Raw genomic sequence first — 25,759 nt, 5'->3', positions numbered from 1 at the left:
GACTGACACACACCTGGAGATGCACCAGCTCCCAGACACTAGGTGCAGCTCAGACCTCTAACCTGCTGCTTACTCAGTTACCAGGTCCTACCCCTGGAGCTCTCTCTGCAGAGCCGGCTCCCACCCCCCTCCCACAAGATGCTCCCCGCAGGCCCCACCTGACAGAGCAGGGCTCTTCCAGGCACAGTACCCCACCAGCTGACACATCTTTGAATCTCATCTTGTGAGGAACCTAATGTGAATATTTCCTACTGAATAAAAATTTCTCATCACGACATAAAAGTGAAGACTCTCATGTTGGCACCTTGGAGGCAGATCCCCCACATGCCCCAGGGCACGGCACCCCAGGTTTTTGGAAGCTCAGTGGAGATTGCTAGGTCTGGGCTTCAAGCTTGATTCCACCACCAATGAGCTGTGTGGCCTTGGGCAAGAAAATTACCCTGGCAATGTGGAAAGAAGGAAGGAAGAGAGGGAGGGAGGGAGGGAGGAAGGGAAAAGCTAAGTTTTCTAACAGGGACACCTAGAAATGAGCTCCCCACGCCCCCTTTCCTCACTGCTCTGCTCCCAGGAATCCTGGCTGACAGAGCCAACACTGTCGGCCACAGGACAAGGCAGACCTCCAGCAGTGACAATGCTGCCACCCGAAACAAAGCTCAGGAGTTTTACCCAAAAATAAAACTAAGCTTCTGACAGGCATCCCCTTCACCTGCTTTTCCCATAGAACACATCTGTGCAGACATAAATCCCTGCCACTGGAAGCCCAGGCTGGCCCCCGGGCCCAAGAGCACAACTCCATGACCCCCAGAAAGGACCCAGGCCGCTGCTGTGTGTGTAGCCCAGGTGCCCCGATGGCGCTGGAGGCCCGGGCTACATGCAGCGCAGGCCCTGCTGCTGGAAAGGCAGGCAGGTGGGGAGAGAGGGAAGGCTGCCCACCACGCCCAGGCCTTCTTGCGCCTGGGGGCCAACTGTCCAGGTTTACCCCCACCCCTCCTTGAGCCTGATACCACATCTGTGAAATGCAGTCCTGGGACTGCCTCCCGAGTTCTCCCTGTTAAATAATGTTACTAAGGACAGCACCCAACAGCCTCCTTGGCACCCTTATCTGCCCTTCCTGTCAGCTGGTCCCCATGCCCTGTACCCCAGCCAAACACCAGTGAAAACATCAGTGAATGGGGCCGAAGCCCAGGGGAACTCAAAAGGAAGTGGAGGTCACACGCCGGTGGGGGGCTGTGCAAGACATAGGGCCTGCCGGGTGGGCCGTCCCAGGACAAAAGCACAGATAATCACAGCTCCACTGCATGCCAGACGGAAAGTGAAAGTTGCTCAGTCGTGTCCGACTCTTTGTGACCCCATGGACTATACAGTCCATGGAATTCTCTAGGCCAGAACACTGGAGTGGGTAGCCTTTCCCTTCTCCAGGGGATCTTCCCAACCCAGCGATCAAACCCAGGTCTCCCGCACTGCAGGTGGATTCTTCACCAGCTGAGCCACAAGGGAAGCCCACTTGGCGGACGGAAATGGAGGGGAAAGAAAATAAACACACGCTTTCTGAGCGCTTCTGTCAGTTTCTGTTGGTTTCGTTTTGTTTTGAACACTAAGATTTATTTTCAAACAGCACACAGACACCTGCGGGGCTGGGCCGGGCCAGGCTGGTGACTGGGCCTGAAGTCTCTGGAGACTCTGGAACCCACCCACGGCAGCTGCCAGGAAAGGAGACTCTGGCCCAGGCGGCACGGCCCAAGCTTCAGGCAAGCGTGGTGGCTCGGTGGCCCCCAGGCCCCGCCCCGTGGCCGGGTACACACGCTGTGGCGGCGGTGACACCCCGTGGGCAAGGGCGGGGGAGGCGGCCAGGAGCTCAACTAGGGAACACAGCAGCTTGAGGAACACTGGTGACTCTGCCAGACTCGCCGAAACCAGGCTCTTTGGAAAACAACCTCATCTTTGGGAGAACACCTCCTGGCTTAGGTCTCTCCTCTCAATTTCCCTTTACTTCTCAAAAATTTAAAAACAAAAACAAAAACAAAAAAAGAAAGAAAACACACATTTTTCGGGAGAAGGTGCTGTTCTTCACGCGCCCAGAGCTCCGCCAGCTGCACTCTCACTGTACTCGCTCGGTAAAGTTCTCGGGGAAGACGCCCCGGCATTTCTCCAGCTCCTTGTGCTGATTCCAGTCACTCTCCTTCACTCCCATGAGCCAGCCTTCATCCTAAGGGGAAGCGAGCAAGGTTGCATGGGGAGGAGGGCACACACACCTACAGGCTGGGCCCTCCTTCAGCCGGCTCATTTCTCCTAGGCTGTCAGACCCGCCTTAGGACGCCTCTGCCAAGCAGCGCTTCCTGCTTTTCCTCTCAGGACCCAAACTGACACCCCCTACCCCCAGGAGCCATCCCAGCCTTCAGCAGGCAGATTTAAGCCTTTGTTGTTTGGTGAGTCCTCCTCACTGCAGAAAGACGGCTTGACTGTCGCGCTGGTCCAAACACCTCTAAACAACTCCCTCAGTCCCCACCAAAGAGCTTCTCACTGGCTGGTGCCCACAGAGGACGGAGCGATCAGCTGTCCTCCTAGCCCTCTACAAACAGTGCATTGACTGCTTAAAAGCTTCCAGAGTGACCTGAGGTGTTCCACCAAGCCCTCCAAGCTGAATCTGACCTTTGCCTTAATCCTGACCCCTCACAGGGATCATCCATTCAAGCCCTGACAAGCCTTGACCCTGGGCCTGCGGTGGCCACACACCCTGCCTGAAGCCAAGCCCATTGCTGCCCTTGCAGCTGGGCCATCCCTGGGACCTACGCACATGGTTACCTGCCTTGTCCTACACCCTACGTGGGTCCTACGTGAGCCCCGTCTACCCATCACAGATGGCTCTCACTGTGTGCTGGGGGACCAGGACTCTGCTCCTGAGAACCCCTCCTAGCCCAGGGCTGGCCCACCAGGGAGATCAGCAGAGACCTGGGGCTTTAGGAGAAGTAACTAATTCAGCACCAGGCCCAGGAAAGCCTTCTTATTCAAACCTCCCAGCCCAAGGTGGGCTCAAAAAGTACCCAGTAGCCTCAAGTTCCAGCCCAGGACGCCCCAGCCAGGTTGGCCTCACTCCACAGCCGGCCCTCCTCCCCGACTCAGTCACTCTGGTAATTAGATCACACAGATGTGTTGATGACTAAAAGCTCAGGAGTCCCGCCAGGTCTGCTCCGCACCATAGCTGCCACCTGGATATCCACATGGGCACCCCCACGCACCATCAATGCCCCACAATCAAGGGCTCCTGCTGAGGGGCCACGGCAATCTGAACTAAGCAGCCTGCCTGGAACCTAGCGGGGGCAGTTCTATCCCACACTGAGCCTCCCAGGATCGGTGGGACCCACTCTGAGGACATTCACTAACAAAGCAAGGCCGCAGGAGGAGAAGGGTCTGGGATGCTTCGGGGTGAGGACCAGCTGGGGACAGGGCTGGAGACTCAGGGGTCTCTCCCTGTGGGCAGGGACGTGTGCGGTCCTTGTGGATGGGGCAGGGGCAGCGGCAGGCTGCAGCGCAGGCTGGGGGGTGGGGGAGGCCCATGGAGAGGCAGCCAGGGGTCCTGTCTTGGAGGAGGGTGACCGCGGAGGGGCAGGGAAGGGAGAAGATGACGAAGGAACTGAGATGCAGAGAGCCCAAAGGAAGGCAGACGGAGCAGGAGGAGAGGAGGAAGCAGGAGGCAAGAGACCGAGGTGGGAAGAAGAGGGTGAACAGCCCAGGGGGGCTGGAAGGGAAGGAGATGCTCGGTGGTGGGCAGAGGCCACAGGTTGGCTGGCGGGGCTCTGCTGCCCCCTGCTGGCCGCCGTGCCTCCCACAGAGCCAGCCTCACCTGCTCCTCCGGGTTCTGGAAGGGGATCACCAGCACCACATCCCCAGCCTTGAGCTGCAGCTCGTCCGTGTCAGTGGCCGTGTAGTCGTGTTGGGCCTGCACCTGCAGAGGGTGGGGGAGAGCTGACACCCCCTCCCTCGGCGACCTTTGTCCCCTCTGCAGTCCCATGGGCGCCGGGAGCAAGTGAACGCAGCAGGAACAGGGCTGGGGCACCACCTCACAACTGGGGAACGGGGTGGCGGGGGGGGGGGATGCGTGGGATGGGTGCGGGCCACCCCATAGCCGAGGGCCCAAGGAGACTGCAGGTCAGCAGGCCAGACTCACCTTGAACATGAACCCCGGGGGCAGGTCCAGACGTCCTGCCCCGCTGCTGCTCTCCACCGTGCCATTCACAGTTGCCGAGAAGGTCTCCACGACCACCGCAGGGAGAGAGCTCTGGCGGGGGAGGAGAGCAGGTCAGTGACGGCGGGGAGGGGGTCCCAGAGGGCGGGCCGCGCCAGCAGAGGAGGGGGGTGTCTGCGCCTGACGCCAGACCAGCGGGCCTCCAGGTTCCTCGACAGGAACTGTGACCTGGACCAGCACAGAGCAAGACACGGGCTAGGGAGCCGCGAGCGGCAGGGAGGAATCACAGGGCCTGGGTCCCTGGCATCTTACGGAGGCTGCTTCACTTGCGGTCGTCTCCCCGGGCTCCTGGGCTCCAGCCGCCTCCGAGGCCTCCGCTGGCTGCAACATAAATGCCACGTGGGGTCAGACGCAAGACAGGGCGTGCCGGCCAGAACAAGGAGACGTTGCAGAGGGCCAGTGCCTCTGTCCAGTACAGGGAGCCCCTGAAGGAAAGGCCCTGGGCATGGGAAGCAGCTGGAGAAGGCGCTGGCAGGCACACAGACCCCGGACCCCAAGTGACGAGCTGCTGAGAAGCCCAGCACAAGCCCCTGGGCCCCCTCACAGGCTCTGCCTTCTAAGCCCAAACCCTGGTCAAGCCTCGGCTTCCTTCTTCCCACCTGCCCAGCCCCACTGGCCCCTCTCAGGTGGCCCCTATGGTGAAGGCCCAGGCAGGGCACCGTGGACGCTGCCTGGCTGCAGTCAGGCCGACCTGGGTCTGCCCTGAGACTCGGCCATGTCTGAGTTCTGGGAACAATCACTCAACCCACCTGGCCCCCAGGAGGAAATGTCTAGGTTAGACTGAAGATTAAAGGAGAATTCTGGAAAGTGCCCACTGTAAACCAGGAGGCCATCTCAACACACCTCCTTCCCTCTGCGGGGGGCCTGAGCTAGGAGGCTGGTGCTGGCCAGCAGAGGAGGGGCTGACCGGATCTGCACCCCTCCAGCACCAGTGACAGACAAGCCCTGTCCAGGGGCCTCCTCGCTAAAGGCTCACCCTCAGTCCCACCGCGGTCCCTCCTGCGCCCCTTCCTCCGGCCTCTTCCTCCATGCTACACCCCCAAGAGGCAGGGGAGGGGAGGGGCGCTGACAGGGCACTTACTTGGGCAGGCCCCGGCTCGGCCGTCTGGCTGGGCCAGGCCACAGCAAAGGTGCCCTCGGCAGCGCTGGGCTCCTTGGAAGGCAGGCTGCCGGCTGGACTCTCTGTGGACTAGTGACGGGCCAGCGGGGGGAACGGGGAGGGAGGGCCGGGGCCGACAGGGGTGGCGGGTGTCAGGCGGGGTGGGAGACAAGAGAAGAAGGCGGTGAGCGGCCAGCGTGGGCCAGCTGAGTGCCCAGAGGGCAGGGAGGTGTGGGTGTGCCGCAGGAGCGCAGCCCCTGCCAGGCAAGCGGCACTGCCCGCCGGCGCCAGACTTCCGCGGGCCTCCTCCAGCGGAGCTTCGCGAGCCCCGGGCATGGGCTGCCGGCACTTTCACGCCAGCCCCTCCTGCTCCTGCAGGAGCTCCATCGCCGGCTGCGGGGCATCCCCTGCCCCCCGAGCCTCCGTCCCTGAGCCCCAGGTGACGGCGGGCCCCGTCCGGCCTCAGGCCGCCTGTCCTGCTCCTCGAGTCGCCTCCCCTCTCTCCTGTGTCCCACCAGCTCGCTAGTCCCACTGCCCTGCAGGGCCTCTGCTGACAGAAAACCCCTCCACCCCGAGACCCCCTGCACCCCAGTCCTGGGCCCAGTACGGGGCCACCCCATCCACCCTGGGGACCAGCTGGTGACTATCTAGGGCCATTCACAGCCCCTGAAAACTGGGCTGCACCCTGGGGAACTCTTCAGAGGCTGAACTGAGGGGCCCTTTCCCAAAGGGCCTGGCTGAAGGCGCAGGGTCCCTAAGGGCGGGCGGCGCGGCCGTGCGTGCGCGTGCACCTATGAACAGTGCGGCACGAGGCGGCACGGGGCCGCACGCGGCGCAGCGGCTCCGCTGCGGGGCGGGCACAGAGCCGGCACAGCTTACCTCCCAGAGGTCCCATGGAATCGACTGAGCGCAGAGAGGGGAGAAGGACAGTTAGCACGGAGGTTAGAGACAGGCGGGCAAGCAGTCCCCAGGGACCCCACCCCAGGCCCACCCCAGGGCCCTCGAGCCGGTAGGTGTGGGGCAGAGCAGCGCTAGGCTCTGAGGCCTCCAGAGGACCGAGTCCTGGACACCTTCAGGGAGACGGCGGCCACAGGCCAGGGCGCGCCCACACCCAGGGCTGCCGCCGGGAGAGGAACGGGGCGCCCAGGCGGACGGACTGTGTGAGCTGCCAGGCGGGTACGTAGCTGACCTCCTGAGGGGCCTCTTACTGACCTGTTGTCAGGACCAAGGGAGGTGACAAGAGCGGGGACCAGGACTCCAGGGGAAGGGCGGTGAGTGGGAGGAGAGCCCAGGGACCCCAAAACCCCCAAAGGAGGTTGGTGGGCAGACATGAACCCAGGCCCCGGTGCCCAGAGGCCAGTGGGCCCATGGGCGGTGGTGGGCTCGCACCAACCTGACCGGAGGGCGTGGGCGCTTTCACAGGGCTTGCCACAGGCGGGAGGGGGTCAAAGTCCAGGTCCAGCAGACTGGCCTGCTCCGAGAAAGGCCCCGGGGCCTCAAACTTGGCAGCAGCGGCAGAGAAGAAGGCAGTTAGTGACGGGCAGCAAGCGCTCAGCCGGGGCGCGCACAGCAGGCTCCTCTCCCAGACACACCCACCGACACAAGGACAGGCCCGTCCCACACGCCTGGCACCAGCCCACCCTCACAAGGACACACCTGGGGCCAGCTCGCCCTCAGCTGGGCAGCTACCCCCAGACCAATGCCCACAGGCCGAGGAGATGTCCCAGTGCGCGCGCCCAACAACTCCCCTGATCTCGTGCTCCTTCCAGCAGTGGCCCAGCCACACTCCGGCCTGGACAAGACCACGCAGCCCCTCTGGCTCAGAGGAGCTTTACACAGGCATGGGCTGTCCCAGATGGACAGGTGGTCCCCCAGTGACCCCTACCCCCAGCCAGTTCAGGGCAGACCGAGCCAGCACACAGTGCCCGGGAGCCCCATCGTAAACACGGGGATCCCCAACACGGGAGCACCGTGTCCACAGTGCAGGGCCCTCTCCAGCCACCCACAGTCCCTTCAGCAGGGCTGAGCACAGCCCGGGGATGTGTTTGGAGCAGGCACGGTCCCCAGGAGACTGCAGCGCGGTGGCACTACCCACACTGTGAGAAGCCAGCAGCTTAGTAAGCGGGGCCAGACGACCACGGAAGACGTCTTCCCAGAGCCGGCCCCAGTCCAGTGGACGCACCGCCTCCCTACGAGGATGGCTTGCTCAACTGCATCCCCGTCTCATACAAGGGGCTTCCCGGGACCGGGAGTACTCTGCCTGCCCTGCCTTGGCCCAGGGTGCTGTCCCTAAAGCAGAGCTGAAGGGGCCACAGCCCCACAAGCCCAGGGCAGCCAGCTCCCTCCCTACCCCTCTGATGGTGCCCAGAACTGATAGGACTCGCCCTCCAGCCCAAGGCACCCGAGAGCCTCCATTTAGAAGGGCCCAAGACCTGGGAGCATGGGCAGGGCACTCCTGGAGGGCCTTCCCAGCTGAGCTGTGGCTTGTCCAGGGAGGCCAAGACCAGGGTCCTGAGAAGGACTGGAGTTGCCAACCCACAGCTCAGGAGACAAGGGGCTGAGCTCAGAAACCCCAGACCGAGCGGACTCACTCCCGCCCCGTGGTCACCCCCAGCCACAGACTCCCCTTTAGGTCAAGCTTTGTCCAGTGAGCCCGGGAGGAAGGTCACCACTGTCTCTCCGGCATCAGTCCAGGACTGTGGAGGCTGAGCTCTGAGTGCCCTCCACCCAGGGACAGGTAGCATTTCTCTCCCCAAGGTCGCCCCACCGCACACCCTCTCTCAGAAGTCAGCCAAGCCCAGACAGAGGGCCCCTCAGATTCCAAGTGGACAGGGTCACCAGGCCGAGGGCAGGCTGCGTCCTCTGCCCCACCTCCCAGCAGTTCAGCCTCCCCCCACTCAGGCCAGGAGCTGTCCCCTGAGCGTAGGGACACAGGCTACTCAGCCCTGGCCAGCAGAGCAGCCCGGTCAGCACAGCGTCATGGACGGACCAGTCCACCCCCGCCCCAGGTAACAGAACCCATGGGGCACTGCCCAACCCACCAGGCAGGGCCTCAGCTCCCAGGAGTGGGCAGAGAGACAGCAGGAGAGGCATGCAGGGAGCAGGGCAGGGCAGACTGCCAGGCTGCAGCTGAGGCCCGCAGTTCCTCACCAGTTCAGTGGGAACAACCCCTCCCAGGGAGGACTGAACACTAAGCCGGGCCAGAGGGTCAGCGGCTGGCTGCACTCCCCGTGCAGTGTCTACCAGCCCTTACGTGCCCCTGAGGCGGAGGCGGGCTCCAGGCGGTGAGCACCCCAGCTGCAATCTGCCCAGAGGTCGTGGTTTCCCCAAGAGCCCAGGAGCACCTTGAGCCAGCCTCAGCTACGCTCTGCAGAGGGGCTCCCTCCCAGGTCCCCAAGCCAGGGCATCACCCGCCTGCCCCCAGCCATCTGTACCGAAAGTTCCAAGCTTAATCCGAAGTCCTCCTGCGGGGGCTTGAAGCCCACTCGGCCACGGCCCCTTGTAGCAGGAAACGCTGTCCTGTGCTCCCAAAGGCCTCTTTGGCCACATGCACACCCTCCTGTCCTGCCCCTCCCCTCCAGGCCTCTGAGCTTGTGCAGAGGAAGACCCCTGGCAGGGAAAGCCCACAGGAGCACCGCAACGCGGGGCCCAGCGCAGCTTGGGACTGGCTGGCCTACACAAAAGGTGAGCACGGCACAGACAGGGAGGCCTGGAGGCCAGGCTCAGAGAGGTTGGCGCACTGCGGCCTCTGTGAGCTGATCTGACTGCGGGCAGCCCACCTCCTCTGCCACCACAGCGACCTTCCCTGCTCCGCCCTCCCTTCACCTTCTGGGAATGGGCGTTGCACGCCTCCGAGGGCGGCTACAGCAGCCTCCCTGCTCTGTGACTCGGCCACCGCCGCACCCCCATGCGGTGACGGCACTTCTGGAAGCTGGAGTCTTGGTGCCTTGGAGGGCTCCTGAGCTGTGCACTGGTCCGGTGGCCTCCTCACCTGACGCTGACCTCATGCCCTTCCTGAGCCTGCCTCCCACCCCTCCCAGCCTACATACGAGCGGCCACCTCTGGCTACACACTGCGTCTGCTCTTAGCCACTTGGCAAACTTCACCTGCTCCAGGAAGTCTTCCCTGATTGGCCCAGGTCCTCTGAGCCGCCCACCCCTCTGGGCCACAATGTCAACGGACACTGGAGGCCACTGTTGAGTCAGCCGTCTCTATGAGGACCATTTGCCCGTGTCCCTCCATTAGCCACATGCTCAGAGAGAAATGAAGAATGATGGGCGGGGGAGTGGGCGGATGTGCGAGAAGGAGGCTCAGAACCAATCCCTGCAGTCGGCCTCCTGGCTCCTGAGGCGGAGGCACAGGGCATGGGATGGAGGGGAAGGCCATGCACACCCCGAAAGAGCAAGAGAAGGTGGAGAGCTGGGCCGCGGTGGCCGCGGCTGACCTGGGAAGGGGTGGTCACGCTGATCTCGGGGACAAACGTGTCGTCAAACAAGCTGAGAATCTGCTCCTGCTTGACCTCCTTGGACGGGGTGTGTTTGGGAGGCGGAGGGACTGGTGGGCCTTTCCGAAGCTGTGGGTCGGCAGCAGGTGAGGGGGCCGCGTGGAAAGGCGCGGCGGAGCGTGGGGGTGGGGGAGACAGACAGAGACAAAGCCACGGTTAGTCAGCTCCCGGCCACGGCCCCGCCAGCAACCGAGGAACACGGACGAGGAAAGTCACTGCCCCCAGAACGCCGACACAGAGACCACAAGGGCCCCGGGAGCAGCCGAGGCCCGGCGGTCAGGAAGCCTGCAGAGAGAGAGGCGGGTTGGAGGGCAAGGCAGTGCACGAGAGAAGAACGGGGGAGCAAGGCAGAAAAGAAGGCAGGACGGGCCTGCCAGGCTGCCAGGGGCTGCGTCGGAGGGTCCGGCTCTCGCTGCCCTTGGTGGGGAAGCCGAGGAGAGGAACGGGCGCTGCGAGAGAGCCGGCACCCAGGCCCCCTGCCCTCTGCCCAGCCTCCTGCCCCCGCCCCCGGAGGAGCTGAAGTCCAGACTCGGGAGGCCGCCGTGGAGGCAGCATGCAGCCAGGGCCCCACCGAGGGCCACACACCTGCCCACCAAGCCTGGGTTTCCTCACTCGTCAAGTTGAGGCGATAAGAGTATCCACCTCACAGGCTAGTGTGAGGACAATGAATGAAGATACAGAAAGGCTGGCGCGGGGTGCGGCCCAGAGTAAGTGTCTGAGTGTGGGCTCTCATCACCCTCTTAGCATAGCATCGCTCTCCTAATCAGCTGTGAAGCGGGCCTGCAACCGCAGAGCTGCGGCCGGGAGCCTAGTGGCTGGCTGCAGGTGGCGGGGGGGGGGGGGGGGGGGGTGGCAGTCAGCCCGTCAGGGCTCAGATGGGGCTGCACAGTGGACCCCACTCCTCCTTTCTCCCTTTCCGGCTCCTGGGGACGCTGCGGAAACCTGGAAGAAACTGGGTTGGGGGAGGGCCCTCACCAAGCCCCTCCTCTCGCCGGCCCTTTCAGGGTCCTGGGTGCCCCCTACCCCCGCAAGAAAGGAGGTGAGGCAGAGGAAGAGGCAGCCACCTCGGCAGACCCGGATGCTCTGGGGGCTGAGGGCCCTGGAGCCTGTGTCTCCGCAAGAAAGAAAGATGGAGAGAGTTCAGCAGCCCAGAGGCCAGGGAGAGGGAAGAAGGGGTGCTGCAGCAGGGTGGGGGCGCCAGACTATCACAGAGGCCCCTGGGAGGGGCCGGGACCACAGAGAGGAGCCTGGGCCCACAGGGACAGGGACTGGAAGGAGCCGGGATGACGGCAGAGCAGGAAGAAGCAAGGGAGGGGACAGGCCACCAAGACAGGCACCTACCTGAGACGGGGACTTGGGGAGGGCAGCCCCGGGGGTGGCTGCGCCAGCCGGCTCGGGCTCATGGTTGACTCTGATCTCGGGCGTGGCAGCAGGAGAGCCGTCAGGCGGCGGTGAGGGGCTCTTGTTCCCTTTTGCAGGCGCACTGTCACTGCAGAGAGAGAGGAGGGAGAGAGAGCCCGATGGAGGGAGGTGGAGGTGTCCGAGAGAGAGAGGAAGCGTGTGTGTGTGTGACAGGTTGTGTGCACCCACCAATGCCCTGGGGACCCGCGTATGGAAATGTGCGCGCACATGTGTGTGTGTCCATGTAGATCCTGGGAGACTGAGGGTGCTCGTGTGTCCACAGACTCACTGTGAAAATATGACACCCGTGTGTGCTTGAGTGCGTGTCCCCACGCATCCATGTGTGAATGTGCACGAGAACAGGTGGAAATGAGGCAACACAGGCATGAGCACTGGGGACACGCAGACGTCTGCAGCAGGGCCTGCCCTGGACACAGTGACAACCCCACCCCAGCTGGAGGAGCAGGGCGGGTCCCCGGGAGGCATCGCCAGGCGGGATCCCCAGCCTCGTGCAGGGGCGCTGAGCCCACAGCAGGAGAAAGCCAAACATCATAGAGGCAAGAAGAGTATCATCCGGCACGGCGCGCAGCAGCCCCTGTGCTCAGGGCGAGCCTGCTCCTCAGCCTGGCCCCAGGGGCCTCTGGGCCAGGCTGCCTGCCATCCGCCCCTCACCCCAGCCAGCCCCACCTCCAGGGCCTGGCTGCCCACCACACCAGAGGGGCTGGCTCCGAGCTTTTGCTCCTGCGGGTCCTCCCAGGTATCCTGGGTGACCAGCAGAGGCCACAGGCAGAGGGGCTAGATAAAGGGGGTGTCTCAGAGCCTGGATGAAGAGGGAGAAGCCATGTCAAGTCTCACTACTGACAAGGACAAACGGCATGCACAGCCCACCACTTGGGCGCAAAGCGGGCAGAAATAAAAATGTATGTTGTACTTGCCTGGAGAGACTCTAGAACAGTGCTGACCGAGACTGACCTACAGGGGTCTGCTCACATTTATGTTTGAAAAGTGAAAGCGAAAGTCGCTCAGCCGTGTCTGACTCTTTGCGACCCCATGGACTATACAGTCCACGGGATTCTCCAGGCCAGAATACAGGAGTGGGCAGCCTTTCCCTTCTCCGGGGGAGCTTCCCAACCCAGGGGTCGAACCCAGATCTTCTGCACTGCAGGCAGATTCTTTACCAGCTGAGCCACAAGGGAAGCCCAAGAATACTGGAGTGGGTAGCCTATCCCTTCTCCAGGGGAACTTCCTGGTCCAGGAATTGAACCAGGGTCTCTGGAATTGCAGGTGGATTCTTTACCAGCTGAGCCACAAGGGAAGCCCAAGAATACTGGAGTCGGTAGCCTATCCCTTCTCCAGGGGATCTTCCCAACCCAGGAATCGAACCGGGGCCTCCTGCATTGCAGGTGGATTCTTTACCAACTGAGCTATCAGGGAAGCCCATATTTTATGTTTATATGAAATAAAAATGCAGCTCCTCAGTCACACAGGCTACATTTTAATTGCTCCCCGGACACATGGGGTGGACAGACACAGTGTTGGATGGGGCAAGTCCAGAAGGACAGACAGAAACTAGGAACCCTGTCGCCTGCCTGGGGGTTCTTTGCCTCCTTAATGACTGCATATACACCCAGTATACGAACACGCACACACGCACACAGAATTCCTACAACTTGGCATGCTGCAGCGACTCTCTCCCCGAGCCTCCCAGGCCTCCCTTCCAGCGGATCCTGCACTCCTGTTCGGGCTGCAGCCCGAGAGGAACGTGCTCAGGTGGTCTGCCCACCCTCCCCGCCACCCCCGATTCCCACCGACACCTCTCTGCCCTCTGCCACCCCAACACACACCACACGAGGGAAGGCGGGTTAGGGGTTAGTGGCGCCCTCGGCTGGGCCAGGCGCATGCATGGGGGTCTGGGGGCTGTCCTCAGAGGCCCCCACAGCACAGCACTCCCTACTGGTACCTGTTCTTCTTTCTGCGCAGCCGGGAGAACAGTTTAGTTTTCTTTCTGTTGGGGTGGATGGGACGTGGAGGCCTTCATTTGGGGGAATGAGGATGTGGGACTGGCCTGACCCCTTCCCTCGCCGGCAGCCCCTCTGTGCTCGGAGGAGGACTAAGGGCTGAAGCACCCCCGACTCCCTGGGGGTGAAGAGGCCCCAGGCCTGCCCACGATCCCTGCTGTCCAGGGCCAAGGCGTTGGCATCTGGCCAGGCGCCCCCGAGGCGGTGTTGGCAGAACGAGCAGCAGATGTCCCCTGAAGCAGAACCTGGTGGGTGGCTCTTGGCGGGATAGCGCCAGCAGCCCTCCCTGCCCGGGGTCCAGCCACAGGAGCTCAGGACCCGGGAAGGAGCCGGGTCAGCGGACCAGCACTGGGCCCTGGGAAAAGGCCACTGGGCTGCCCTGGGGGCCACTCTGGAGTAAAGGAGTCTCACGAGCCTCCTCCGCAGCCCGTCCTTTCCTCTCAGACCAGCTGTTTCCCAAGGGCAGCCTGGCCCCCACTGCCTGCACGGCCCCCCTCCTCAACCACCCTGTGTGTGCCGCCTTGATCTCCAGGCAGGAAGGTGACCTGTGAAACCGACACCCTGGGGCCTTCATTTCCTGCAGGGCAGCCTGTGGGCTGCTCCCGCACTATATTCAGGGAGAAGTGGGGCAGTGGCAGTCACGGAATACTGACTGCCTTCCTCCTCCCCAGTTACCCCAAGAACCCGATGCAACCACCCTGCGTGGTCGATAAGGAGAGCGAGGCGCACCGCAGCTCCACCCCATGCTGTGACGCACGGCACCTCAAGGACAGAGATGAAGGGAAGCCCCAGGCTCGCTGTGGTTTCCTGGGGGCTGCGGGCCAGGCACATCCCCTCCTCCCTCGAGGTTTACCCCTCAGGAAGCAGGGCTCTCCTCCGTGCAGTGAGTGGTGGAAGGGGGCTCCCCGCTGCGAGGATCCCCTGAATCCTTCAGTCCCAGCCCTGCCTGCAAAGCAGTGGAGGCACTGCTTCTGGGCTCCACAGCGGAGGAAGCCAGGCCTGCACTGGGGGAGCCACAGACTGCCCAGGGTCGCTCCTTCTCAGATGGGACACAGCCAAGTAGAAGGGGTGCCTTCGCCTGCTCCCCTGAGCACAGGGAGGCCAAGCCAGAAAGGCCAAACCCACAGGGGACCGCAAAAAGACGCCTTGCCCCAGCCGACACCTCCCTCAGCCCCCAGCGCCCTCAGGGGACTCACACACCTCGGCTGGGCCTTGACTGTGAACGTGTTGCTCCCATGCTGCTTCTCCAGACTGACGAGCACATCGTTGAGGTTCTGGTTGAGCTGCAGGAGGGGCAGCAAGCAGGTTGGGTGGGGGCCGCCAGCCAGCTCCACCTCCCAGCGACATCCCTGCTTCTCTTCTAGCCTAGCCCTGCCCTGTGCCTCTGCCTGGACCAGAACAGGCTCGTCTCTCTCCATCAGTGGGAGCTGGAAGCCAGCACACCAACCCCAGAAAGAAAACCAAGGAGGAGGAGGAAGTGGGCTGCGCTGCTGAGCAGTCACGGTCTCCGGGGACCATCTTTCTCTTCTTTCTGCTCAAAGGCACTTCCTAAAATACCACATAAAGCTTGTACTGTTGCTTTTTGCTTGTTCTTTTTTTTTTTTCCAACTTTGCAAATGAACTGTTGATCCTAATTGCTGAAGGCGTTTGCCAAGATGCTTTTAGGCCACGTTACAGCTGACAGAGATTTCACCAAAAGCACCAGCATGATGAGGGACTGACCCCATGCATCTTGTGGTTCTGCTTACTGAAAATACTTCCTTCTCCTTCAGCCACTAGGAAGCCCAGAGCTGAATTTTCCTCCAGACTTTACAAATATTTTCTTCCCAAAACACATCTCTGCTTTTTTCTTTTAATTTTTCACAAGTTGTCTCATACTGAAGGGAAGAAGGAAAAGTAGGAAGGAAAAGGGGACACAGGAAAAATCAGGCAGAAAACAATGCTCAGGGTGGTCCCTCAGGACAGGCCCCAAGGTGGCCAAAGCTCTTTTCCTGTCCTGGGCCTGGAATCCCCCATGGTCTATAGCCTCATTCTCCTGGGCCCTGGGGACAGTCAGGCCCACCCACGGCACAGGGAAGGAGGAAGTTGCCAACATGAAGTTTTTACACCTCAGCTTTGCAGTTTAACTGCGGTTTTCATCAAAATGAAAATACAACAACATAGGAATTTAAGCTAATCTGACCCCGTCTTACATCAGATTCCAGTAGGTAAGGCAAATCTGCTTTCATGTCTTAAGGAATATTTAAAAATTTTTTTAATTGGAAAAATTTTACTAATTTATTTATCTTCAGCCTACAAATTGGGAAACCACCACCATTTTCTAACACTGAGCTCCTTGGGCCAAGGCTGCCTGAGCACATTTCTCCAGTTTGAGGGCCATTGGCCCTGCCCAAGCAATGAGAAGAGAACTGGGAACAGGGCAGGGGCTAGGGCTAGACCCGTGGGGCTGGCTTGCAGCCTCCCAGTGCACCCAGCAGCTCCTGCTGGGCCTTGACCCTGTTCCTCAAGGGCAGGGGCTCGGAGAGGGGGCGCTGCGGTGGCCTGTGTCTCTAACCCCGGCAGGGAAGAGGGAGCCGGGCCACCCTGTGCCTCTGACCCTGACCCTCGGCAGGTGTAGCATGGCCCCGGGGGAGGGGGTGGGGTCTGCAGGGGAGGAAAGGGACCTACCTTACTCATTTCCTTGTGGAAGTTTTCCTCCAGGCCCGCAATGCTCTGAAATGTGTTGACATAGAAACCCACACGGCTGCAGGACAGAGGGAAGAAGGGCCAGGTGGATTGCAGGTCAGGGTGGACAGCCCGGGAGAGCCACGCGGGCGGCCGCACCTCCACCCTCACCAGCCCCAGCCCCGGGAGGGCGTGGAACAGAGCAGCACAGCCCCGCAGCCTCCAGAGGGTGGCCGAGGCTCTGCCCGCCCCCTCCAGCCCCTCACCTGTTCCACAGGGATGGCAGCTCCTCCTGAAGATCCACATTCATCTCCTCAAACACCTTCTGGGCTTTGATGAGCTCCTCCTCGGCCTGGGGGGTGGGATGGGTCACTCCCCTCTGCGGGGCCTGAGTCCCAGCCAGCCCAGGCTAGGCCAGGCCCCCACCAAGACCTACTCTCCCCAGCGCACTGGAACCAGGGCTCCGGGCAAGACAGGCTGAACCTGCCATGGATGCCTGGGCAGACCTCCCCGAGCTCCTCCCCCGCATCCCGGGGGCGCGCCGGGCAGGGGCCGGTCAGCAGCCACGGCCAAGGAGAGAACCCCCGTCTGGTCCAGGTGCCCCAGGGGGGACCGGAGGAAGGAATGGAGCACACGAGAAGGCGCCGGCCAAGGGAACAAGGGGGCTGAGGCCCAGGCTGGCCACGAGGCCCAGACCCAGCCAGCTGGGACCCTGTCCCCTCACACTGGAGCCCCTCTCAGGCTAAGGGTCTGCCTGCTGCCCAGCTCTCTGGCCCTGGCCCATGCCGGCCCTCTGACTCCCCCTTCCCCTTTCCCAGGGCCGGCCTTCACCCCCAGGCTGACTTCACCTGCATGGGAGAAGCTTTCCGACCCTCTCCTCTGGCCCCTCTCTCCTCTGACCCCTCTCTCCTCTGACACTTCCCCAACAGAGGCAGGAGCTTGGGGACATGCGGAGAGCAGGGGAGAGGGCAGGCGAGGAGGGGGCTGGGCTGCTGGGCAGGGCGCCTGTGCCCCCTCCCAGGCCGGCCTGCGCCCTGCATGCCTGCACACACACACCAGTTGGTGGCACTAAGGCCCCATGGCAGAATCCTAGAAAGGCGGGAGCTGGGCGGAGGGCGGAGGTGAGTCACAGACCTCGGCCCCAGAAAGGGCTCTGCTGGCTCATTCTGGAGAGCGCTGCAGGAAACGGTGACTCAGGGGGGTGACTTGGATTCGGGGTCTGAGTCACAGCCCAGGAACGTGGTGGCCTCGCCCAGGAGAAAACTTCCCTCCAGCAGCCTCATGTGCTCAGGCCAGCTGGCCTGAACGCCAAACTGCTGCAGAACACACCAGAGCTGCCCGTCCCACTGAAGCCCACCCAGCTGTCCACGCAGCTTCAGGCACCAGGATCAGCCCAAGTCACATCCTGTTCCTTCTGTGTCTGGCCCAGCCAGGATGACTAGGGAACTGGAGGGGAGGGGGCCACTAGGCTCCTGACTCCGTCACCTTCAGGTTGTTGGAACTTGCTAGACGGAGCATGAGCATCTCATCTAACTTCTTTAAAATCTCATTTAAAAGTTAAAGGGAGTATAAGAAATCAAAGAAATGTCTCTAAATATGCATGCCTCCGGCCACACCTAGAATGGATCAGACCTGGGGTGCCCTCCAGGCCAGGAGCCAGATTATCCCTGCCTTAATTCTCTGAGAACCCCCGTGCCTGATGGGGGCTACCACCCTCAAAGCAGTGACTCCCACACTTCCAAACGCCAGAGCCTCACACGTCACGTGCACTTCCCATTCAAGTGCCTGCTGGCTGGTTCAAGTCCCACCTCCTCCAGGACACTGACCTCCCTGGCTTCCGTACCCACAGAGACCACCCCTCTGGGCCCCACGATGCTGGTCCCAACTCCCCGAGTGGACAAGCATGGCTAAGACGGTGCGGACGGCCCAGCAGTTCATAGCTGGACACCAAGCCCTGTTCACAGAGCTCAGCAATGCTGCAAAGGGCAGGGTGGCTTCGCTTGAGAGTTCCTAGAAGTCAGGGCCTGTCCTTTATTTCCTTTGAGTCACATGCTTCATATTCTGGCTCTTTCAGAAACACTAGGGGCGGCAGGAGGCGGGGGGAGAGCTGCCCCTTGCTGGGGGGACCTTGCAGCCTCCGTGGCTCCAACACACGCCTCCGCACACGGAGAGCAGCGAGACAGTGACACCCTTGCCATGCAGCCTGTCACCAGGGTCCTGCAGGCAGCTTTCAAGAGACCGTGACGTGTGGAGAGCAGCTCGGAACCAGACCAGGGAACACCCAGAGCTGGCCAGCTCAGGAGAACACAGGCTCCGGAGCTGGTGCTGTCCCTCCAAAGTCAAGTCAGCCAGCAAGGGCGGCACAGGGCCCCAAGTACCCCAGCTCCCTGCCAGCCAGTGGCCTGAAGGCTCCCCAGCCCCCAGCCAGGGGTGAGGCAGGGTGAGGAAGAGAGAAGAGAGGCTCAGATGAAAACTGGATCCAAATGGGAATGTCAATTTGGCCAAAAGGCAAAACATCTGCCGTCCAACATCCAGAGACAAGATCCCCTGGCCTCTCCTGCCAATCCCCCAGGGTGGGGGGTGAAGGGGGGGTATGGGACCCTCCCAGCTGGATCCCCAACCACACCCATCTCAGGAGCCCCAAATCAGCCACGGCCACCACCCCTGGCCCCACAGTCTCCCAGGAGCTTATCCCACTGGACTAAAATGTTCACCTGGCATCCTCCCAAGCCCATTTCAGGGAACATGATGCAGAAATCCTGGCCCTGGGTCAGTGGCCCCATTATTCCCCCTCCAGCCCGAAGTCCTGAACTCTACAGGCGGGCCAGGCCAGTCTCCCGCAGGCTGACCTAACCCAGACCATCTCCTCCAGAACCAAAAGAGGTGGAGCTGCCACTCAGAGCCTCTAAAGTCAGCCCACAGCTCTGGCCTAAGAGAAATCAGGCAGCAGGGTGAATAAGAAATTGGGCCACGAGCCCATGCTAAACCCAGCGCTCTCCACATCACAGGTATTCAATACATGTGAGCTGAAGATGATGAAATCAGAAGTGGCCCAGAAAACACGGGGCAGCTACCCGGATAGAAACCCAACCTCCTGAGTGGGGCCTGTCTCCTGCCCCCTCCCAGGACCACAAAGTGTTGCTACAGTCAAGTCAGTGTCACTGACTGAGAACCATGAGGCTACCTCTCCCAGGACACTGCTTCATGGTGCTTACCAGGACCCAGCCCACTCCCAAGTATTGCCAGGATAGTAGTATCACTTTTGTGCAAAGAGCCTCCTCCAGGAAGCCCTCCAGGACCACTGTGATATAGACTGTTTGCCCTCCGTGGAATTCCCAAAGAGCGAGTCCTTTCGGCCCCAGGTCTCAGTATCCCAGCCAGACTGAAGAGCCTTCTCAGCGTCCCCCCAGGGGCACCCTGGGGCCTATAGGTCCAAGGGTCACCATGACTCTGGCCAACTGTGGCAGGACCACCCACAGGGACCCCCAGTCCAGGGAGCTAGGAGAATGACCCAGGGCTTGAGGTGGGCGAGCCCCAACTCAATCACTAAACGGCTCTGGGAACTGGGCAGGGGATTCTGCCTCTCTGAACGGGTTTGTCTCCTCAGCAAACCCAGGTTAACCTCACAGTTCTTATGAGGTTTGAAGGACAATGCGTTAAAGACACCACACCTGTCCCTGCAAGAGCCCTCACAGAGGACAGAGTCTGAGGCTTTCCTGGGCTCCTGGAGGCTAGGATTTCAGAGTTGGAGCCGGGATGACCAGAGGTCCAGGTGCTAGGACAGAGAGGGGCCATCCCTGGTTAACCGGAGCCCCAGCCCCCATCCGCATCCTCCTTTCAACCTCAGCTCTCTGAAGCAGGAGTTCTCCCAGCAGAGACATTTGAAAACAGCCCTGCCTCCCAACCAGGGAAAGAGTCGAGCCCTCCCCCCACCCCCCCCGTGGGGCTGGGCAGACGGGCACCCAGCACCACCCAGCACCAAGGGCAGGACAACAGACCAGAAGGCGCCAGCACGTGCAAGGTTAGAAGCCAGTGTCACCTGATTTCGGAGCAGGTTAGTTTGAGCTACGAGATGAGCCTGCAGTTTGCCTTGGCACCACTGGGGGGCGGCTTTCTCAAGCAGCGAGACAGGCTAGGGGTTGGGAGGGGAGGTCAAGGCCAAGGAGAGTAGAGAGAGAGGAGGGAGACGGGGAGAGAGAAACGACACAGACATTAAACACCACATCCAAACGTCTCCAGGGCAGTGACGGAGCCCTGCCACCCTCCAGAGGGCCAGCCCCCCACAGCAGGTAAAGGCCCCTGAGGCTGAGAGAATTAAGGGGAGCCCGGAGGAAGTGGGTGAACTCCAGCTGCAAAGCAGAATATGAAAATCGTTAGCAAGGGCAGACGGACTCAGCAAGCAGGTCCTGCCCTGGGGGCGCTCACTGCAGTGGAAATGTGGGTGCACCCCCCCACCCCCACCCGGCCCGGCTTGTTCCAGCTGAGACAGGTTCACATTGGATCTGGTGATGGAATTCCACTCGGAGCACACCAGGCCAGGAGGGGCTGGGCCAGTGAAACCCAAGCCAGGCCTGCTCTCATCCTGGAAAGCGGCCTCAGGACAGGCGGAGGGGCCAGGGGACAGGCCAGGCGGGGGCCCCACCCATCAGGCCCAAGAGGGCTCCCACTCACTCGCCCTGTGACCTGTGACTCGGAACTAGTCACTGGCTGTGAATCCCTCTGCAAAGGGGGCCAAGGACCCCTGCCCGCCAGGGCGCAGTGACAAGCCTGCAGAGGGGGTGGTGGAGCACAGGAGGAAGGCCCCCTGCGGAGACTCCCAAAGATTCTCCCCCAGCAGCCACCACGGCCAGCCTTACCTTAGCAATTTTGGCTTCATCCTTCTTTTTGGCAGTTTGAAGGGACTCGTAATGGTGCCGGGCACTGTCGTAGTCCACCAGCTTCCGCCCGCGCTTGGCGATACGTGACTGAAGTATGGAAGGAGGAGGCGGCTGAACAGGGCCTGGAGCCCATGCTGAGATGCTGACCCAGGCAAGGGGGCCTGGATGAACCCAGAGGGCTCAGGGCCGCCGACCCCTGAGCTGACCCCTGAGCCGACCCCAGGCTCAGCAAGTCTGTCTCACAGTTGCCTGAGACACTCGTGTGAACATTTCTGGCAGCAAAGAGCTCACCCCTTCAAGGCTTCTCTCCTCCTGAGCCACCCCACCAGCCTCCCTCCTGCACTCCTTGTAAAACTCCTTCAGGAACCTTTGCACTGTGTGGCCAGGGCCCAGCACGGACTGTGGCCCCTCCAGAGGATGGGGCCCAGCACCACGGTCACTACCTGAGCTCTAGACAGCTCTGCCTGTGTGTCGGGAGCACCTGGGGTCCCAGCTGCCTCCGTGGAGATCCTGACACACCGACTAGTCCTAACTTACCTGGGCCCAGCAAGGGCAGCTGGCGTTTTGAACACACGCAGTCACACAGATACATCCAGATAAGAGGCGACACACACAATGATACATACCTTCCCTTCCAAGCACACAGAGTCTCATACAGGGCATACAACGCCCAGGCCTTCCAGCCCCTTAATACACTTCATCAGCCCCAGAGCCACTCCACAGTTACACGGCCCCACACGCACATGCTCCACGAGGTCTCCTTCCATAGTCCGGAGACACACAGGTACAGGGTTTCCAGCTCAGAAAGGCCCAGGCCTGGGGACTGGAAGGCTAGCCTCAGAGGGAGCAGCTCCGGAGGATGAACTGGGAGGCGAAGGGGAGGCCTGCCTCCAGCCCTGGGCTGCCCACACGCCCCTGCACCCCTCTCCCACTCCCGCCCCCCGACACAGGCTGCCAGGCCACAGCAGGGCGGAGGGCCAGAGCACTGCTCACCTTGATGTCAGGGAACTGGCCCAGGTACGTGTCCATGGTCAGCAGCGCCTGGTCCACCAGCTTCTGGTGGTAATCCATCCAGAGCAGGTCATTGTTCTGCAGAAGGCGAGAGCACAGGCGTGCACACCGGGGTGCTGGGCTGCAGCAGGGCCAGCTCCCCCTCCCAGGGACCCAGGGGCCATCGCCCCACAGCTGGGTGGTGCCTCAGAACCTCAGACTGGTGGTAGCGGTGGTGGCTTAGTTGCTAAGTCATGTGAGACTCTTGCAACCCCATGGACTATAGCCTGCCAGGCTCCCCTGTCCATGGGATCCTCCAGGCAAAAATACTGGAGTGGGTAGCCATTCCCTTCTCCAGGGGGTCTTCCAGACCCAGGAATCGAACCCGGGTCTCCTGCATCGCAGGCAGATTCTTTACCAACTGAGCGATGAGCGAAGCCCAACCTCATCTATAAAACGGGGTCACAAGTCCTGCCTTTTCACAAGGTGACCTTGAGGATGAGATACGCCCAGGGCTGGTGGGGCCAGGGAGGGAGGCTTCCTGAGCCAGGCAGTACCACTCAGAGAGGAGAGATGCCTCCAGACACCACAGGAAACGCATCTCAGCGTGACGGTGTGTCAGAGGAGAAAATGACCCCCAGAGAGGGGAGGGGACTTGCCCAAGGGCACCCGGCACGTGGGAACCGGAAGGGCTGTTCCCAGAGGGTGCAGGGTGCGACTGGCGGCCAGTTGAGGTCAGAGGCCCCTCAGGGCAAGGACCAAGGCCGCTGGGCCCACACTCACCTCAGCGATTTTGCTTGCTTCATCCCTGCCAGGCCAGTCGGGCTCGTACACCTCCTGCAGACACTCGTTCAGCTTCTTGGAGGCCTCATGCATGGCTAGTGGGCAGACAGGCCACACTGCAGGCAGGGCTGGTGGCGGGGGGTGGGGGGGCAGGGGGTACCCTTGCCCCCACCCCTAAAGGCCCAGGAGGTATGTGGACATACCTGGCAGCCCTGCTCCCCTTCCCAGCTCTGCACCCATCAGCTCCACGAGGGGAAGGCCCCTCTCTGTGTCCCAGGAAGCCCACCCATCCAGGCCGGGTCTGCCCCTTACCTTTGACCGAGGCCAGGTAAGTTCGGAGGTCCTTCTGCAGGCGGGTGCCCTCGGTCTACAAAGAGAAAGAAGAGGAGAAGGGGAGGGCCTGGAGCACAGCCCACACCTGCCCTCTGCCTCCCACACCCTGGGGACACCTGCCACGGAGGGGCTGCCCACTGCAAAGCATCAGGGGCCTACAGGAGACCACATAGGAAAACACCCTGGGTTTGGGGTACAGCGGATACTGCCTCTCTGGCCACAGACACACACTGAGCTCCCACCCGGGGAGCCCTGTGCCTGAAGGGACATTCACCTTCTCTCCCAGGCACTATTCTCAGCCCTGGAAGGAAGGCAGCAAGACAGGGACTCTCCACCCTGGATGAGACACTGGAGCACAGCCTGTGTGTATGATGGGACCGGCGGGTGGCAAGCCTGCCCTCGGGCAACCATGAGCACAGGAAGATGATGGGGGTACAGGGACCACCCAGCACCTGGTCCTGAAAGCTTGGGTTCTGCCTGAGGCCAGTTGGCTTCCACCGCATCCCACCAGAGACAGGGGGCCGGGGGCAGGCCTTTACAGGGTCAGGAGGGTTCTGATGGACAGAGGACGAACTGGTGGGGAGAGGAGAGATCCAGAAGGGGAGGCCTTTGAAAGGAGTGCAGAGAAGGGTGGGGTCGTGACCAGGCCTCGCAGGACACCGGCCCTGTTGAGAGGGAAGACGCAGGGGAAAGGGGAAGCGGGGAGTGGCCCAGGGAGTGAAGCCCTCGGAGCTGGGAGGGCAGCCCCAGGGGCTTCCTGGAGCAGTAGGGCCAGCAGAGCGGTGAAACCACAGGCACAGCCCCAACTCCCTCTGGCATCAGCACGAGGCAGGAGCGGGAAAGCTGAGCTCCAGGTGTGAGGACGGGTGAGCTGGTTGAGGCCAGCAAGGAAAGTCTGAGACTCCCGCCAGGGAGATGCTGAAGTTTCCAGAAGCCATGTGGAATGCAGGAGAAAGCACACACAGGCTGTGGGGCTGTGGAGACCCAGCTCTGTCCCTTACTAGCCACATGTGTGTCCAGGCATTTCAGTCGTGTCCAACTCTGTGCGACCCCATGGACTGTAGCCCGCCAGACTCCTCTGTCAATGGAATTCTCCAGGCAAGAATACTGGAGTGGGTTGCCATTTCCTTCTACATACTAGACATGTAACCCTAAAAAAGTTCCTGAACCCCTGAGAGCCTCAGTCTCCTCATCTGTCAACCAGGTCAAATGACCCTGGCCCGGGAGACCGCAGGCACATGTGCACGGAGCAGCTGCAGGGCGCCCGGCACATCGCAGGCGCCGGAAGTGGCTTCACTGTGGCCATGGAGAGCAGCCTCGGGGGGTGGGCTCTACACTGGGCACCAGATGGGTGCGGAGGGGCACACAAGGGAGCCAGCCCTCTGGAGGGCCGTGAATGGCTGAGCCTGGGGCTGACCTCCCGGGCCCCTGCCAGCCCATGCCTCAGGGACACCTTGTTTGGAAGTCCCGCTCTCTGAGGGAGGCCTAAACAGACCACGGCAGCAAGCCGTAGTCCCAGGAGACCTGCGCCCCTGCAGAGCTCCACCTGCCAGCCTGGAGCTCCTGCCTGAGACAAAAGTGGTCTCCACCCCGGTCAGTCAAACAATGCCCCTGCCGAGAGCAGGCCAGGATGCGGGCCCCAGGCATGGGCCCACCGCAGCACCCTCAAATCTCTCCTGCCCCCCTGCAAACAGGGCCCCTCCTCCTGGCCAGAGCCCTCTCCTGCCCTGAAGTCCTCAGAACTGGGGCAACAGTTCCTCACTGGGGCCAGAACATCCCACACATAGCCTCTCGATACCAGGCGCCACCTGAGGAAAAGGAAGCTGAGAGGCTCCGAGACTTGCCCAGGGGCACGCTGGTGCAGGCAGAGCTGGTGAGGACCTCCAAGGCCCGGGCACGTGGGCCGCAGTTTGCTGAATCGGTCTTGAAAGGGCCAGGAACACAGGCAGCTGCCTATTCGTTACAACGAATGCAGCCGTGGGACACCACACAGAGAGGGTTGCAGGGCATCACACTAAAAACGGAGACCCTCTCCCAAACTCCTTCAGTCCCCATGGAGTATACAACGCTGGCCATGTAGGAATCTCCCGAACATCCAAGTTCAATGCTGATTAGAGTAGGAAATCAAGGCCAGCCCACAAGCACTCACACCTCCCTGGAAGCCCATCGGGGTCACGCGTGGGCCCGAGACGGGGGCAAGAGGAAGGGTCTACCCCACAACCCATGTAGCCTCCCCAGTCTTAGCAATTAAGTGCTGTGGTGGTAGAGACGAGGATTTAAGTGTACCTATGATGCTATGTTCTTGTATTCATCCGATGTCAGAATCTTCCAGACCCAGCTTCTCTTCCCACCAAGCCTCATCAGCTTGCTCCCCTCCCCACTGTCCCCCAACATCTGTCTACAAGGCACCCAGAGAAAGGGGTCACCCACAGGGTGGGTTGCTGTGCTTGCCCAGGCTTCAGGCTGTACCAGGGCCCCTTGTGCTTCCCAAACAAGGCCATGCTGTGAGCAGGCACACTGGGCACAGATGTGCAAGGGACGCCCGGAGCCCTGCCGCCCCTGTGCCAACTGCAGCTGGTCCCTAATGTCGACGTCCCCCCCGCCGGGGCCCCCAGCCAGCTGCTTCCTCAGGCGGCCCTGGCGGCAGGCTACCCTCCACCCTGGCTCTGAGAAACATCTCTCCGGAGATCCCTGAGCTCTAACCATATGCCCTGCAGAGCAGCTGGGGGAAGGAGAAAGTTCTGGAGCCACTGCCCTCAGCCTGCTCTCCTGGCAGCCCAGGACTAACACCAGGTGTGGCCCCACAAGCCGGCCAGCAGGCACTCCACACTCCCCACACCCCTCCAA

At 61.7% G+C, this 25,759-nt stretch overlaps 1 protein-coding gene across 4 annotated transcripts in view; it reads right to left on the bottom strand.

Moving 5' to 3' along the window:
- Positions 1-1,565: 1,565 nt before the first annotated feature.
- Positions 1,566-25,759, bottom strand: part of BIN1 (bridging integrator 1) — a 55,362-nt gene continuing 31,168 nt past the window's right edge. The window contains exons 3-20 of one of the 4 annotated variants that reach the window (XM_052663647.1): positions 22,892-22,946; positions 22,580-22,674; positions 21,800-21,895; positions 20,786-20,893; positions 19,969-20,061; positions 16,196-16,281; positions 15,933-16,008; positions 14,466-14,548; positions 13,208-13,252; positions 11,188-11,335; positions 9,787-9,915; positions 6,736-6,843; positions 6,222-6,245; positions 5,325-5,432; positions 4,496-4,564; positions 4,166-4,276; positions 3,842-3,943; positions 1,566-2,206 (exon numbers count right to left, since the gene is read on the bottom strand). In XM_052663647.1, coding sequence (XP_052519607.1) covers positions 2,099-2,206; positions 3,842-3,943; positions 4,166-4,276; positions 4,496-4,564; positions 5,325-5,432; positions 6,222-6,245; positions 6,736-6,843; positions 9,787-9,915; positions 11,188-11,335; positions 13,208-13,252; positions 14,466-14,548; positions 15,933-16,008; positions 16,196-16,281; positions 19,969-20,061; positions 20,786-20,893; positions 21,800-21,895; positions 22,580-22,674; positions 22,892-22,946 — 1,644 coding nt within the window. In that variant the 3' untranslated portion in view covers positions 1,566-2,098. The remainder of the gene's footprint in view (positions 2,207-3,841; positions 3,944-4,165; positions 4,277-4,495; positions 4,565-5,324; positions 5,433-6,221; positions 6,246-6,735; positions 6,844-9,786; positions 9,916-11,187; positions 11,336-13,207; positions 13,253-14,465; positions 14,549-15,932; positions 16,009-16,195; positions 16,282-19,968; positions 20,062-20,785; positions 20,894-21,799; positions 21,896-22,579; positions 22,675-22,891; positions 22,947-25,759) is intronic. The other 3 variants (XM_052663656.1, XM_052663664.1, XM_052663671.1) reach the window with 3 other exon arrangements.

This window comes from Budorcas taxicolor, chromosome 2 (genome assembly GCF_023091745.1).
Source record: "Budorcas taxicolor isolate Tak-1 chromosome 2, Takin1.1, whole genome shotgun sequence".
In the NCBI taxonomy this organism is placed as follows: domain Eukaryota; kingdom Metazoa; phylum Chordata; class Mammalia; order Artiodactyla; family Bovidae; genus Budorcas; species Budorcas taxicolor.
The sequence above is the reverse complement of the archived record's forward strand: the minus strand, read 5'-3'. Positions and strand labels throughout refer to the sequence as shown.